Source organism: Artibeus jamaicensis, unplaced genomic scaffold, assembly GCF_021234435.1.
Source record: "Artibeus jamaicensis isolate MK-2021 breed Jamaican fruit bat unplaced genomic scaffold, CSHL_Jam_final contig_589, whole genome shotgun sequence".
Taxonomy (NCBI): domain Eukaryota; kingdom Metazoa; phylum Chordata; class Mammalia; order Chiroptera; family Phyllostomidae; genus Artibeus; species Artibeus jamaicensis.
The window spans coordinates 522,848-535,375 of NW_026521896.1; the positions used below are offsets into that span (position 1 = coordinate 522,848).

The 12,528-nt window shown below is 35.8% G+C and overlaps 1 protein-coding gene across 4 annotated transcripts in view; it reads right to left on the minus strand.

Moving 5' to 3' along the window:
• LSM14A (LSM14A mRNA processing body assembly factor) overlaps positions 1–12,528 on the minus strand; it is a 61,414-nt gene that overhangs the window by 21,136 nt on the left and 27,750 nt on the right. For all 4 annotated transcript variants that reach the window (XM_037137071.2, XM_037137070.2, XM_037137069.2 and 1 more), the window contains exons 2-3: positions 8,281–8,444; positions 4,495–4,624 (exon numbers count right to left, since the gene is read on the minus strand). In XM_037137071.2, the coding sequence (XP_036992966.1) occupies positions 4,495–4,624; positions 8,281–8,444 (294 nt within the window). The remainder of the gene's footprint in view (positions 1–4,494; positions 4,625–8,280; positions 8,445–12,528) is intronic.

A 12,528-nucleotide genomic window follows, 5' to 3' on the forward strand; every position in this document is an offset into this window, starting at 1 on the left:
CTTAGCTTCATACATTCTACTGTTGTTTCCCTATAAATTGTTCTTTACTTCAATTACTGTGTCCTTCAGGTCTGACTGGATCTTTTTTATGCTGTTGAGGTTCTCGCTGAATTCCTTGAGCATCCTATAAACAGTGATTTGAATTCTGCATCTGATAGATTATTTATTTCTATTTCATTTAGCTCTTTTTCTGGAGTTTAGATCTGTTCTTTCATTTGGGCCCTGTTTCTTTGTCTCCTTGTTTTGGCAGCCTCCCTGCGTTTGTTTCTATGTATTAGGTAGAGCTGCTTTGACTCCGTATGTTGCAGTGTGGCCTAATGTAGTATGTGTCGTGTAGGGTCCAGTGGCACAGCCTCCCCTATCACCCAAGCAGGGTATTTGAGGTGTGCCCTTCATGTTGGCTGAATACACCCCCTTTTGTAGTTGAAACTTGGTTGCTGTTGGCAGATTAATGGGAGGGATTTACCCAGGCCAGTCAACTGCAAGGACTGGCTGTGACCACTGACCACTCACCTCCACCATCCTCAGAGGATCAGCTGTGCAGGGGCACAGTGGTGGTGATGTGGTCTGTAGCTGTCCACTGGGTGCAATGGCCCTGGGGTGTCCCCAGTGGTGCAGGCCAAGGTCAGCCCCAACCTGTGTTTTGCTATGGGGCACCCTGCCTGAGCTGGAAAGCAATCTGAGATGGCTGCTACTTGTGCTGAGTATGGAGATTCCCAGGTGAAGCCAAGCTGTGAGTCTAATCTGGCTGCCACTGGGGATCACTGAAGCCAGCTGTTGCTTGTTTCATAGGATTTAGGAGCCAAGACCAGCCATTCTTCTGGAAAAGTAGCTTGGGCAGGCCTGTAAATTGGGTGGGGTTAGATAAGCTTTTGTGGATTTCCAAGGTGGGCCACACAGTGTTAGACAGGTTGATGGAGTACTAGGAACCAAACTGAAAACAAGAGACATGTAACCATAGTTGGATGTCAGACTCTTGTCATGAGTGTTTGTGTAGTATATCACGCCTATTTATTTTACTTTCTTTCTTATAAACAGTGCATCTCTTATAAGTATCATATAGCCTGATGTCATTTTTTAAAAAAATTTCAGTTTGGTAACTTCTGCCTTTTAACTAGAATGTTTAATTACTGTACCCTTTACCAAAGTATGTTTTTAAAAAAACTTTTATAAAATTTTATTAACTTTTAGAGAGAGATAGAAAAAAGAGAGATAGATCAACTTGTTGTTCCACTTATTTATGCATTCATGGTTTGATTCTTATATGTGCCCTAACGGCAAGTTGAATCTGCAACCTTGGCACATCAGGATGGTGCTCTAACCAACTGAGATACCCAGCCAGAGCCACTAAAATACATCCTTAAAAATCCTTTAATCTGTCACCCATAATGTATGAAATACCCTCCTGGTTTTATGAATTATAAAATTCATAAGCATGCCTCCTAAGTATTAATCAAACTCAGTGATTAAAAATTAATTTGCACAAAATACTGGAGACCTAAAAGAATCACTGTGCAATATGGTTTGAGTATTTAACCAGCTACAATGTACCCATCTATCTGTTTGGTCAGCTGTAACAGTATTATGAGGCTTAGCATGCCATGGTTGCTTTGCTGCTTGATACAATGTGAGATAATTAATTTTTCCTAAGCATCCATAAGTTATCAAAGTCAACAATGACCTAATCTTTGCATATAACCACTATTTTAGCTTAAAATAGTGATTTAATTCTATTTGGTACACCATTACTTTCAATGTATGATAATAACTGTTCCCCCATAATCTTGCCAAAAGAGAATATACTCAAACTTTAAGGTTTTGTCAGACTGACAGTGAAAAATGGTGTCTTGATGTAGATTTAATTTGTATCTCTCTTATTATAAGCAAGATTTAAGTATCTTCCCACGTTTAAGGGCTATCTGTATTTCTTTTTCTTTTTTTAAAGGGAAAGTTAGTTCTTAACCCTTTCTCATTGTTCTGTTGGGTTGTAGTCCTTTATTTTTAAAAGCTCTATAAGGATATTAATCCTTCATGATATAAATTACAAATAAAACTGTAGGAAGACTATAACAATATATGGAAATTAAAATGGAAAAAAATTTTTCCTAATCAAATAGCAATAGTGTAATCCTGATTTAGTTCAACTTTGATTTAAAATCAGAATACTAGGCCTGGCTGGGTAGCTCAGATGGTTAGAGCATTGTCCTGATAGGCCAAAGTTGTGGGTTTGACCCCTGGTTAGGACACATACAAGAATTCAAACAATGAGTGCATAAATAAGTGGAACAACAAATCAATGTTTTTCTACACCTCCTCCCCTCAAATCTATGTTTAAAAAAATCAAAGTACTAGGAACCAAAAATGAAAACAAGAGACATGGTTTAAAATCTGGCTTAATTTGTGCCAACACAAACTCAAGAGTCAAATCCTTTTCTGTAAGACATCTGCCGCGTTAATCAACACTAGTTTTCCTACTCATTTAACAAATTTTAAATAGATATTCTCAAATTAGCTGCTCCACAAATTATCCTATCAATACAGAAATCACACAATCTAAAAAGAATCTGCCACTGCAAAAATTACTCTACTACTACAGAAAGCACAACTAAAACCCTCTGCCTTTGTGATACCTAAAAAATACTAAACCAGCAACCCCTAGTAATATTAAAATTGGATAAAATCATTCATAAGGAACATATATTTCACCATCACAAAATACTTTAATTAGAGGGGTAGGCTCTGAAGAATGGCAGAGCAGTATTTAGTATACAGACACTATGTGCTAGACCCTGATCAAATGCCTTAGACATATTATGTCATGCAAACTTCACAGTAATGTAGGAGGTTAAGTATTGGTTTAGCCAAAAAGTCCATTTAGTTTTTTCCATAAAATAAAAGACATATTTTATTGATTTCGATATTCTGAGTATTTTGGCTATTTCCCATTATTGGCTTCTAGTAGGTAGAGGCTAGGGGTGCTGCTGAACACCTTCCAATGCAGAAGACAGCCGCACAGCAAAGAACCATTTGGACAAAACGTCAATAGTACCAAGAAACTTTGCAAACCACTTTTGACATGTTCCATCAGTCACAGCACCTTCTCCATACACTGCACAAATTTTTGTGTTTTAGCTGTGTTTTCACCTTTCTTGAAAGAAAGCACAATATGCTGAAAATGTTGCATATTTTCCTCCATCTTCAGTATTAAAATGCTGCACAAAAATTCACCAATTTTGGTAAGTTTTTTAAAAAAATGCACACTGATGTGACAGCTGTCACAATACAATCTAACAAAATTGTTTCGAATGAAGTTATGGACAACTAAGCACTACTAAAGCCATTGTATGGAAGAAAACTAAATGAACTCTTTGGCCATCTCAATACAATAACAATCCCAGCATTAGCCAACTATGCAATTTAGTGAAAGGAATTTCAAAAGGATAATATAATTTGCAACTATCTCTTATTTGAATCCTAAGAATAGGGTTTTAACAGTTATAGCTAACATAGAGCATATACAGATTTAACATGTATAATTAACATTGGTCTTACTATTCAAATAGGTTTGGGAGGTACATAAACCAAAGTTACATTATTTCACCTATTCAAGAATAAGTCTAAAAGGAATTAAATATTTACAATTTTTAACTTGAAACATGTCAAACCTATGTCAAAATTGAAAGTGTGCACTTGAATACTGATATATTCCTTTTCTAGATTCACCAACTGCTAACATCTCCACAGGCCTATTCTGTTTCTTCATTTCTTTATATCATGAAGTACACACTTTCCTTTTGTCTGGATAGAGTATAATCACCCTTAAATACTTCAAAACCATTAGTCTAAAACAAAAATGGTCTCCTCTAAGAAAATTAACAATAACACCGTTCAATTTTTAGTCTGTATTCAGAGTTTCTCAGTAGTCCCCATGACATTCTTTTTATCAACTTAAAAAAAAAATCCAGCTCCATGCCGTGGTTGGAGCAGCTCAGTGGAATGAGCACTGGCCTATGAACCAAAGCGTCACCAGTTTGATTCCCAGTCAGGACACATGCCTGGGGTGCACGAGAGGCAACCATACATTGATTATTTCCCCCTCTCTCCCTCCCGCCCCCCGTCTAAAAATAAATAAATTCCTTTAACAAAAACTTTAAAAAACATTCAGTGAAATTTGATAATTGGATATATGTAGCTTTTAAAAAGTATATTCTGAGAGATGTTTTATTTATCGATTTGAAAGAGAAACATCAATTTTGTTGTTCCATTTATTTATGCATTCAGTGGTCATAAAGTTGGTATATCATAAAGATGCTCTAACCAACTGAGTTTCGTTGCCAGGACTGAGAGATGACCATTTTAGAACCACTGGTCAATAAGGACATTAAATAAAGCCTTTAATACAATAGGCTTTAACATAAAGGAACACCAAACAAGATGTTTGAAAATTTGTGGTAAGAAAAAAAAAAAAAGAAGAAAGATAAAAGCTAAACGTACCAACACCAACAGCACCAAACTGCTGCCCAACTAATGAACTTGGACTGAACTGACTGTAAGTTGACATCCTGCCAAAAGGTCCATAGGAACCCACTGACTGGAATGACGAAGTAGACGAGCCTAGTGAAGACTGAAGAAAAATTGTGGGTTATTTTTCCAGGCTCTAAACAACATGCATATAATGGAGAGAAATCTGGATATTTACATTTTTAAGAAAACTATTAAATTATAACTACTAGATACAAAAGCAATTATTACTTAAAAGATACATTTAACATCACAACAGTTGAATAACCTTCTAATTTCACAATTTATATATACAGTTGACCCTCGAACAACAGGAGTTTGAACTGTGAAGGTTCACTTACAAATTTTTTTCAGTAAATATAGTTGGCCCTTCGTATCTCTGGTTGCTTGAAACCACAAATGGAGAGGGCCAACATACATCATTCTAAGACATTTTATGTAAAGGACTGGAGCACCCATGGACTTTAGTATCTATAGATGGTCCTGGAACCAACCCCTTGTGCAATCTGACAGGCAACTGTACTTAAGTTTTGGGGGAGTCAAAAGTTACAGGTGGATTTTTGACTGTGTGGGGACTGGCGCCTCTGAGTTCTGTATTGTTCAAGGGTCTACTGTATGTCTAATTATACTCAATATGATTTATAAAAACGTTTTTCTACAATAAACTCTTCGAGTAAAGCCTTTTATAGCAGATTTCAGAAGAACTGAAGAAATGTTATTTGAATTTGTTATCATGCATTTTAAGTCTGGTGCTGTCAAATAAGATATCTCACTTTTGATTTTACTCTTACTCTTGATTATTTGAGGTATACTACTAAGTTTACATGAAAGAGATGCAAAAACAAACTACCCCACATAAAAGTTTACATTTTTAAACATAGTTATCATTAAGTTAAAGAAAAAAATGAAAGACCTTAACTTACTGAACCTGAAATATAATTTAATATTTAGATATACAAAGTGTACATACAAACTTATCTTAATATGTTTCATAATATAAATATGAAGTATACTAATAACTACTGGGACATAAGCTCATTGATGGCAAGACCTTATATTTGTATTCACTACTAGTATTAGGTGCTCAATAAATACTACCAAAAGGATGAATCAAAATATATGTCAGTTAGAAGCAGTTATCGGTATCATTTTGGTCTTCGGTCTTGATTTTTCTCATTCCATAAAGCTGATTACTTAAATAACTGGTTCCCTGGAGAATTAGCATATCTATCTATCTATCTATCTATCTATCTATCTATCTATCTATCTATCAATCAACTATCTATCTATCTATCTATCTGACAGGTACCACCACTTTTTTGGTTTAGTATAGAGATTTTAAACCTTTTTCATCTCCTGGAATACATAAACCAATTACTAAAATTCTGCAGTGCACCAAAAATATCTAATTTTTGCTTATGTGACCCCCCCTAAAGAAGTACAATTTTCATCCATTCACAATAAATAGCTACTGTTATCATTTTTAAATTTGACAATACTAGGAAAAAGAGGTCAGTGTCCCTAAGTCAAGTATCACCAAGTTTTAAAAATTATTGTGGCACACAGGTTGAAAGTCGCTGGTATAGGCTATTTCTATTAGAATGTGTCTCTTCTACTTCCATTTAAAAAGTTCAGTTTTCTCAGGATTCCTTCACATTTACTTCCTCAAAAGAAAGAGTTAAAAAGACGAGAATAAACGAGAGTAAAGAATTTCTCCAGTTTATGTCACAACAATCAACACTTCTTATTAAAGCTTACCTTATATTCAGGAAAAATGAATAGTAAATAAATTTTAAAAGGTCTTTTTCCTTCTTTGATTTCATATTAGAAGAGTTCATAAGATATTTTAATAACTAGAAGACAAAGCCTATGCAAGCTAATACAGGGCCCAGCAGAAATAACATATGCTTGAGTGTGGTTGGTAGGGTAATAATACTGGCATAATAATATATAGTTTTACTTTGAACATTTCACCTAAAATGTCATATGGTGTGCTTGAATGTGATTTTGTTATGTTACAGAATTACATGCTTATGGTTTTGTAATTAAAAAAGGGGTGTTATTCATGCCTTACCCTGTATATATCTTAAGAATCTGTTTTGTGGAAAACTAAGATTTTATCATTCACAACACAAAACAGGGAAGTTGATTCAAAAGTATTACAATGATAAATTATTGACATATTTTAGTGCAAAGACTTCTAATAAGAAAAAAGGTTGAGAAGGAAATGGATTCAGAGGGAAACTAAGGGGGTCACAAGCTTTTAATCAGCTATGCCCTCAAATAAAAATACTGTATTTTTAGGACCATAAGACACACCTAGGTTTTAGAGGAGGAAAATAAGAAAAAAATTTTTGAAGCAAAAAAATGTGGCAAAATATTTAAAACCTGTGACCCCGCGCCACCACCACACCCTCCACAGTGAGACAAGCAAGCTACATTTAAACTATAAGACACACCCCCATTTCCACCCAAATTTGCGAGGGTGGGGGTTGCATCTTACAGTCCAAAAAAAGGTACTCTTATGTGGACCTGCTTTCTCTGCTGTTATAGCTGACAATTTTTTCATCCATAAACACTTTAATTATTCTATTTTAACATAAGACTTCATAACTTAAATCTCATTAAGTGATTCATTTGATGCTGTAAAGATTAAACAAAATAAGATTAAGCTAAAAAGTTAGGTCTTGTTATGTATAGGTGGTCCTGCCTTCAACAAGTTTATACTTGACTTGGAAAAATTGACCACTGATAGAAAATAAGACTGCGTGGAATTAAAGGTTACATTATCCAAACCACAAATGCCAAAGGGCAGCTAGTGTATATTCTGTTATAAGACCTGAATCCTGTGTGTGTCTTCTGTGCAGGAATCCAAGAGAGAGAGAGCTGGGTCTCTGAACCCTGACAGACAATTTCTATACACTTCCAATTAAAATGTAAACAGGTGCTATAATGGACATCCTCTTTAATCCCTAATTTAAAACCTTTTAGACATCATGTGCTTCTGTTTTTAATAAAATACACAATTCTTTTAGTTCTTTTACTGAGAACACTTAAGAGTCTTCTTTTTTAATGTCTTATTTAGGAAAATGAACATGGCCGTATGTTAAAATTTTTTTGTTTGACTGTATGTTAACATTTTTAATGTTATTTCCTAAAACGCAAGTATAGTGTATAATACATACATACATACATACATACATACATATAAAATACACAATATAAAGTGATTTAGCTTCTCCCACCCCCTTAAACCTAATACTCTTAACAAAGAGTAGTCATCACCACCCTGGTTTGTATTATGAACCATATGAGAATTAATATAGTGCGTGGATCTTGGATTCCAGAGCCAGACTGCCTGGGTGCATTCAGATTGTGGCTCTACTGTAATCTCACTTGTAAACACTGAGAATAATTATAATACCAAACTCAGAGGGTATTGATAGTACTTCTCATATAATTAGACCTCAATAAATGAGGGTTTCCTTTAACTGTTTTTAAAGGAAATATTTTATGATAAAAATAAATTCCTCAGCTATTTCTTACTTTATTTAGTCCCTTATGATCTAAAGAGAAAAACCTAGATGAAAACATTATCCAGGTATTTTAGGTATCCAGGGAACTAGAAAATGGTAAATTATATAAGCATTCAAGTGAGAAAATTTAAAAACCTGAAAACCCAGGGAGGGGCAAAAGCCAAGGCTAACCACGTATGTATTAAGTTTACTTGAACTCCAAGACAAATTTACTACGAGTTACCTGAACAATAGCTGGGTCTTGAGGCAAGGAACATTGTGGTTTTGGTGGTTCACAAACAGTGAGGTCTTTAATATCACTTCCACGGAAAATAATATATTCAAAGACTTCATCTCGAGGTGGTATTGGACGATCTGTTGGTCTATCTTCTGTACCAAAGGACCGCACTGGTAAAAAAAAAAATAGAGAATATGAGACATGTGCCTACTTATCATATTCACGTAGTGCCTCTTGTAAGCATACTGTTCCAAGTACTAAGCAGCAGTTCTTAAATGGCATCCATGAGAAAGTATTCATTAATCTGTAGCTAAATAATTTTTTTAAAGAGGAAAATGAGTGGCCTTTGCCTAGAGCTAAATGTACTGTTTAAAAGAAGGTATTACAAGGTTGTGTTCTTTCTACTTCATTCATTCATTCATCCATCCATTCATTCATTCATATCTTTGATACTCATGGTAAGAGGAAGTGTTATAATGTCCTTTCTTTCACTGTTGATTTGTTTTTAATGTTCAGCAAAATACAAAAATTCTACTTCATTCATTCATTCATTCATTCATTCATTCATTCATATCTTTGATACTCATGGTAAGAGGAAGTGTTATAATGTCCTTTCACTGTTGATTTGTTTTTAATGTTCAGCAAAATAAAAAAATTGGAAACCTGTGTGTGTGTGTGTGTGTGTGTGTGTATGTGAGTGCGTGTGTGGAGGAGGGCAGTGCATGAAGATTTAATAGTCCACTAAATCCCAAAGTTTGAGAAACTGAACTTTGGGATTAAAAGAAGACAACGAAGGGAATGTCTATATTGGTGAGTAAGTAGTAGGTCGCCTGGAAGCTGAGCCAAGCAGCTATCAGCTAGCTATTCAGCTCCTTGGGACAGCCTGAAATGCTCAGGCTACCTAAATTATGTATCTCAAAATTAAATGTGATCATTTTAACACTTAATAGCATTACTCAATGTGAAATAGTGGACCACCTGTATCAGGGTAAACTAAAAAGACTTCCGGGATCCTATTCAAATACACTGAATCAGATTTTTTAGATGGAGGGTTTACAAATCTGAACAGTTCCCCAAGAGTTTCTTGTGACTATTAAACTTGCATGTTCACTGTCTTAGGAAACTTCTGAAAGTTTCCATAGAAGTAGTTCCAGATTAAAAAAAAGTTTGAAAAATCATATATTGTCCATTTAAAGAGCATTCTAGAGTAGTAAACCCCTCAACATTGTGGAAAGTTTAGAATGGATACATTTTCCCACAGAACTGATCCAGAGCTAGATTTAAGGTAAATATTATTTCATTTTAAATAATGCCTTTTTTTAATCCTAAAAATTCTGTCTTGTCCTTACTAGACTTCCAAGGAAGATGGTAGCATAAGTATAGGTTTGCTGAAAAGTATTCCTTCTGAAAACTATACAAAATAAACAAAGTTAAAAATACCCCTAATCTAGGAAATGATCTCACTCATACCATGAAATTTTGTTAAAAAGTATCACCAGATGCTAGGATTCAGATGGAAGATGAATCCTAGAAACCGTATGTGGCATGCCCTTACACAGAAAACAAGGATAAAGAGTGGAAACTCCCCTCCCCCAGTTGCCAAACACTACTTATCAGGGTAGAGGTATAAGTAAATTACAAGGTTCTACATTTTGTCCTTATCCAAAAGGAAGGCTAAATAAAGAGTTAAAAAAAAAAAGCATGACTAAGAAGATTATAAATATATCAATCTCCCTCAAAAGCTCAGCACCACCACCACCAATGTATAATGTCCCAGCCCTCCAAAGTAATTGATTAGCTCATCCCGAAGCAGAGGAAGTCAAAAGGCACTTCCCCTCTGCAAAATAATAGAGCTCCATTAGTTTTCCACAGCCTATCAAAACTATAACCACATATTCAAAACATCGCTTTATATTCTCAAGAAAAATGAAACTTTTATGATCAAAATAACACTAAAACAAAAAGGTAGCATACAGAGTTAAGAGAAAAACAGACAACACAAATATAACAGCATAACTCCTAAGTACATATCAACAACAGAACAGTCAAAGCAGTAAAACCAATGCATTAACGGTGTTGAGAGAAGCAAACAAAATGTAAAGAAAAAGTCAGCAATTGAATAGTTAGAAAATAAATTTTTGGTAAACCTAACAGTTAATTGCTATCTCTGACAAAGACAAGAGAATAAATAAGAAAAAATATAATGAAAGATAGAGCAGAAATTTCCTGACATGAGACCTAAATCTGACCACAAGGTTTCACTGTACTTCCAGAAAAAAACATAGTGCACTATAAGACATATGTAGACTCATCCTTTGCAATATCCAAACCAACAACTCAGAGAAACAGTGGTACCAAAAGATGAGAGATGAACAGTAAGTTCATTTAAGCACATAAACATATGTGACAATTTACTATGATCCTAGAACAAACTGTAACTTTAATAGTTCTGAAAAAGGCTACAGTTACAAAGTGTGACAAGGTAAGTCAGGACAGTCTTAGGAGACTTCTGAATCCTACATCACAGTATCACATAATATTCTAACAAGAATTGGGAGATGAGGGTGAGTGGAACAAAGACAAAAACACAAAAGGTAATACAAAAACTAATACTCTCATCTTTTATAGAGAGTCACTTGATAAAAATCATGTCAGTACAGTCAGAAATCACTGTTTCACCCAATTTTACCTAACTCACTGTTTATTTTTTTTTACTTGTAGGTAACAGTAGCTAGTAACAGCAAGCCATGAAAGAGTAATGTAAAATGCCCACACACCAAATTTCCTCTTGGCTCAATCTGCCTACATATTCAGTCTTAAAAGTACTTCTTTTTTTTTTTTTTAAATATTTTATTTATTTATTTATCTTTAGAGGGAAAGGGAAGGAGAGAGGGAGAGAAACATCAATGTATGGTTGCCTTTCGTGTATCCCCTGCTGGGAACTGGCCTGCAGGGAACTGGCCTGCAACCCAGGAATGTGCCCTGACTGGGAATCGAACCGTGATTGTCTGGTTCGCAGGCCCGTGCTCAATCCATTAAAAGTACTTCTTGCACTTTAGGGAGAAAATTAGGTTCTCTCTAATGTTGATGCACTCTTCCAGCAGTGGCCTCAACTCTTCTTATACACTTTTCCATCAGACTACCTTCAATTTTTTTCTTTTAAGCTGACCAACAACTTAATTGTTGGGTAAATTTTATATTTCACCAGTATTTTTGTTAATGTTCTCATTTCGATTATTTTTTAAAATTTGCGATAATATGCCCTGGCTGGTATAGCTCAGTAGATTGAGCGCGGGCCTGCGAACCATGCAATCGCGGTTCGATTCCCAGTCAGGGCACATGCCTAGGTTGCAGGCCAGTTCCCAGTGGGGGACACATGAGAGGCAGCCACACACTGATGTTTCTCTCCCTCTCTTTCTCCTTCCCTTCCCCTCTCTCTGAAAATAAATAAATAAATTTAAAAAAATTTTGCGATAATATATAACATGAGATCTACCCTCTTAAATTTTTAAGTATCGTAACTATAAGCAAAATATTGAAAAGCAGAGCTCTAGAACTTTATCACCTTGCTTAATTGAAACTTTATACCTGTTGAACCACAATTCTTTGTTCCCTCCAGCCGCTGGCGACCACTATTCAACAACAGTATTTGTCTTGTTAACTATGGAAAGTAAATGGAAGCAGACTAGTTTGGAAGTAACTGTGCAAGTGATGGTGAAGAGGTACTTCGAGATCAGTCTAAAAGGGACTCAAGCTCACCAAAATAACACAACTTACTGAACAAAATTTCTTACTTAAAATTCTACAACTCTGGTCACACACACTGTAGTAGACCGCTCTGCCTGATTTTAGGAATTGTATCTCTACCCCTTGTAGCTAAGGGTGAGAGACAACCTTTGGAATGCCAGCCAAAGGAGGCAAAGCCTGTCTCTGATAGCAAACTGTCTCAGTTCCTTTCCCTGTCCCCAGAGCTTGGTCGGAAGTCAATGCCGGAAGTCAGTGCCCGTCAATGCCTGGTAAGACCCCTCACAGCGGGGGGGGGGGGGCAACCTAAAAGCCAGATTCGATCACCTGGGAGGCCTTCATGGAAGGACTCAGGGGGCTGCAACAGACAGCAATGGACTCTCACACCCCAGCTTTGTCAAAGCCTGAGTCCCCATGTACTCTGGGAGAAGGGCTTCCTGGCTCTAATTCCCTTAAGCCTGAATAGCTGATGGGGAGAAGTGCAGCTCCTTGCCTGGCCAGAGCATGCCC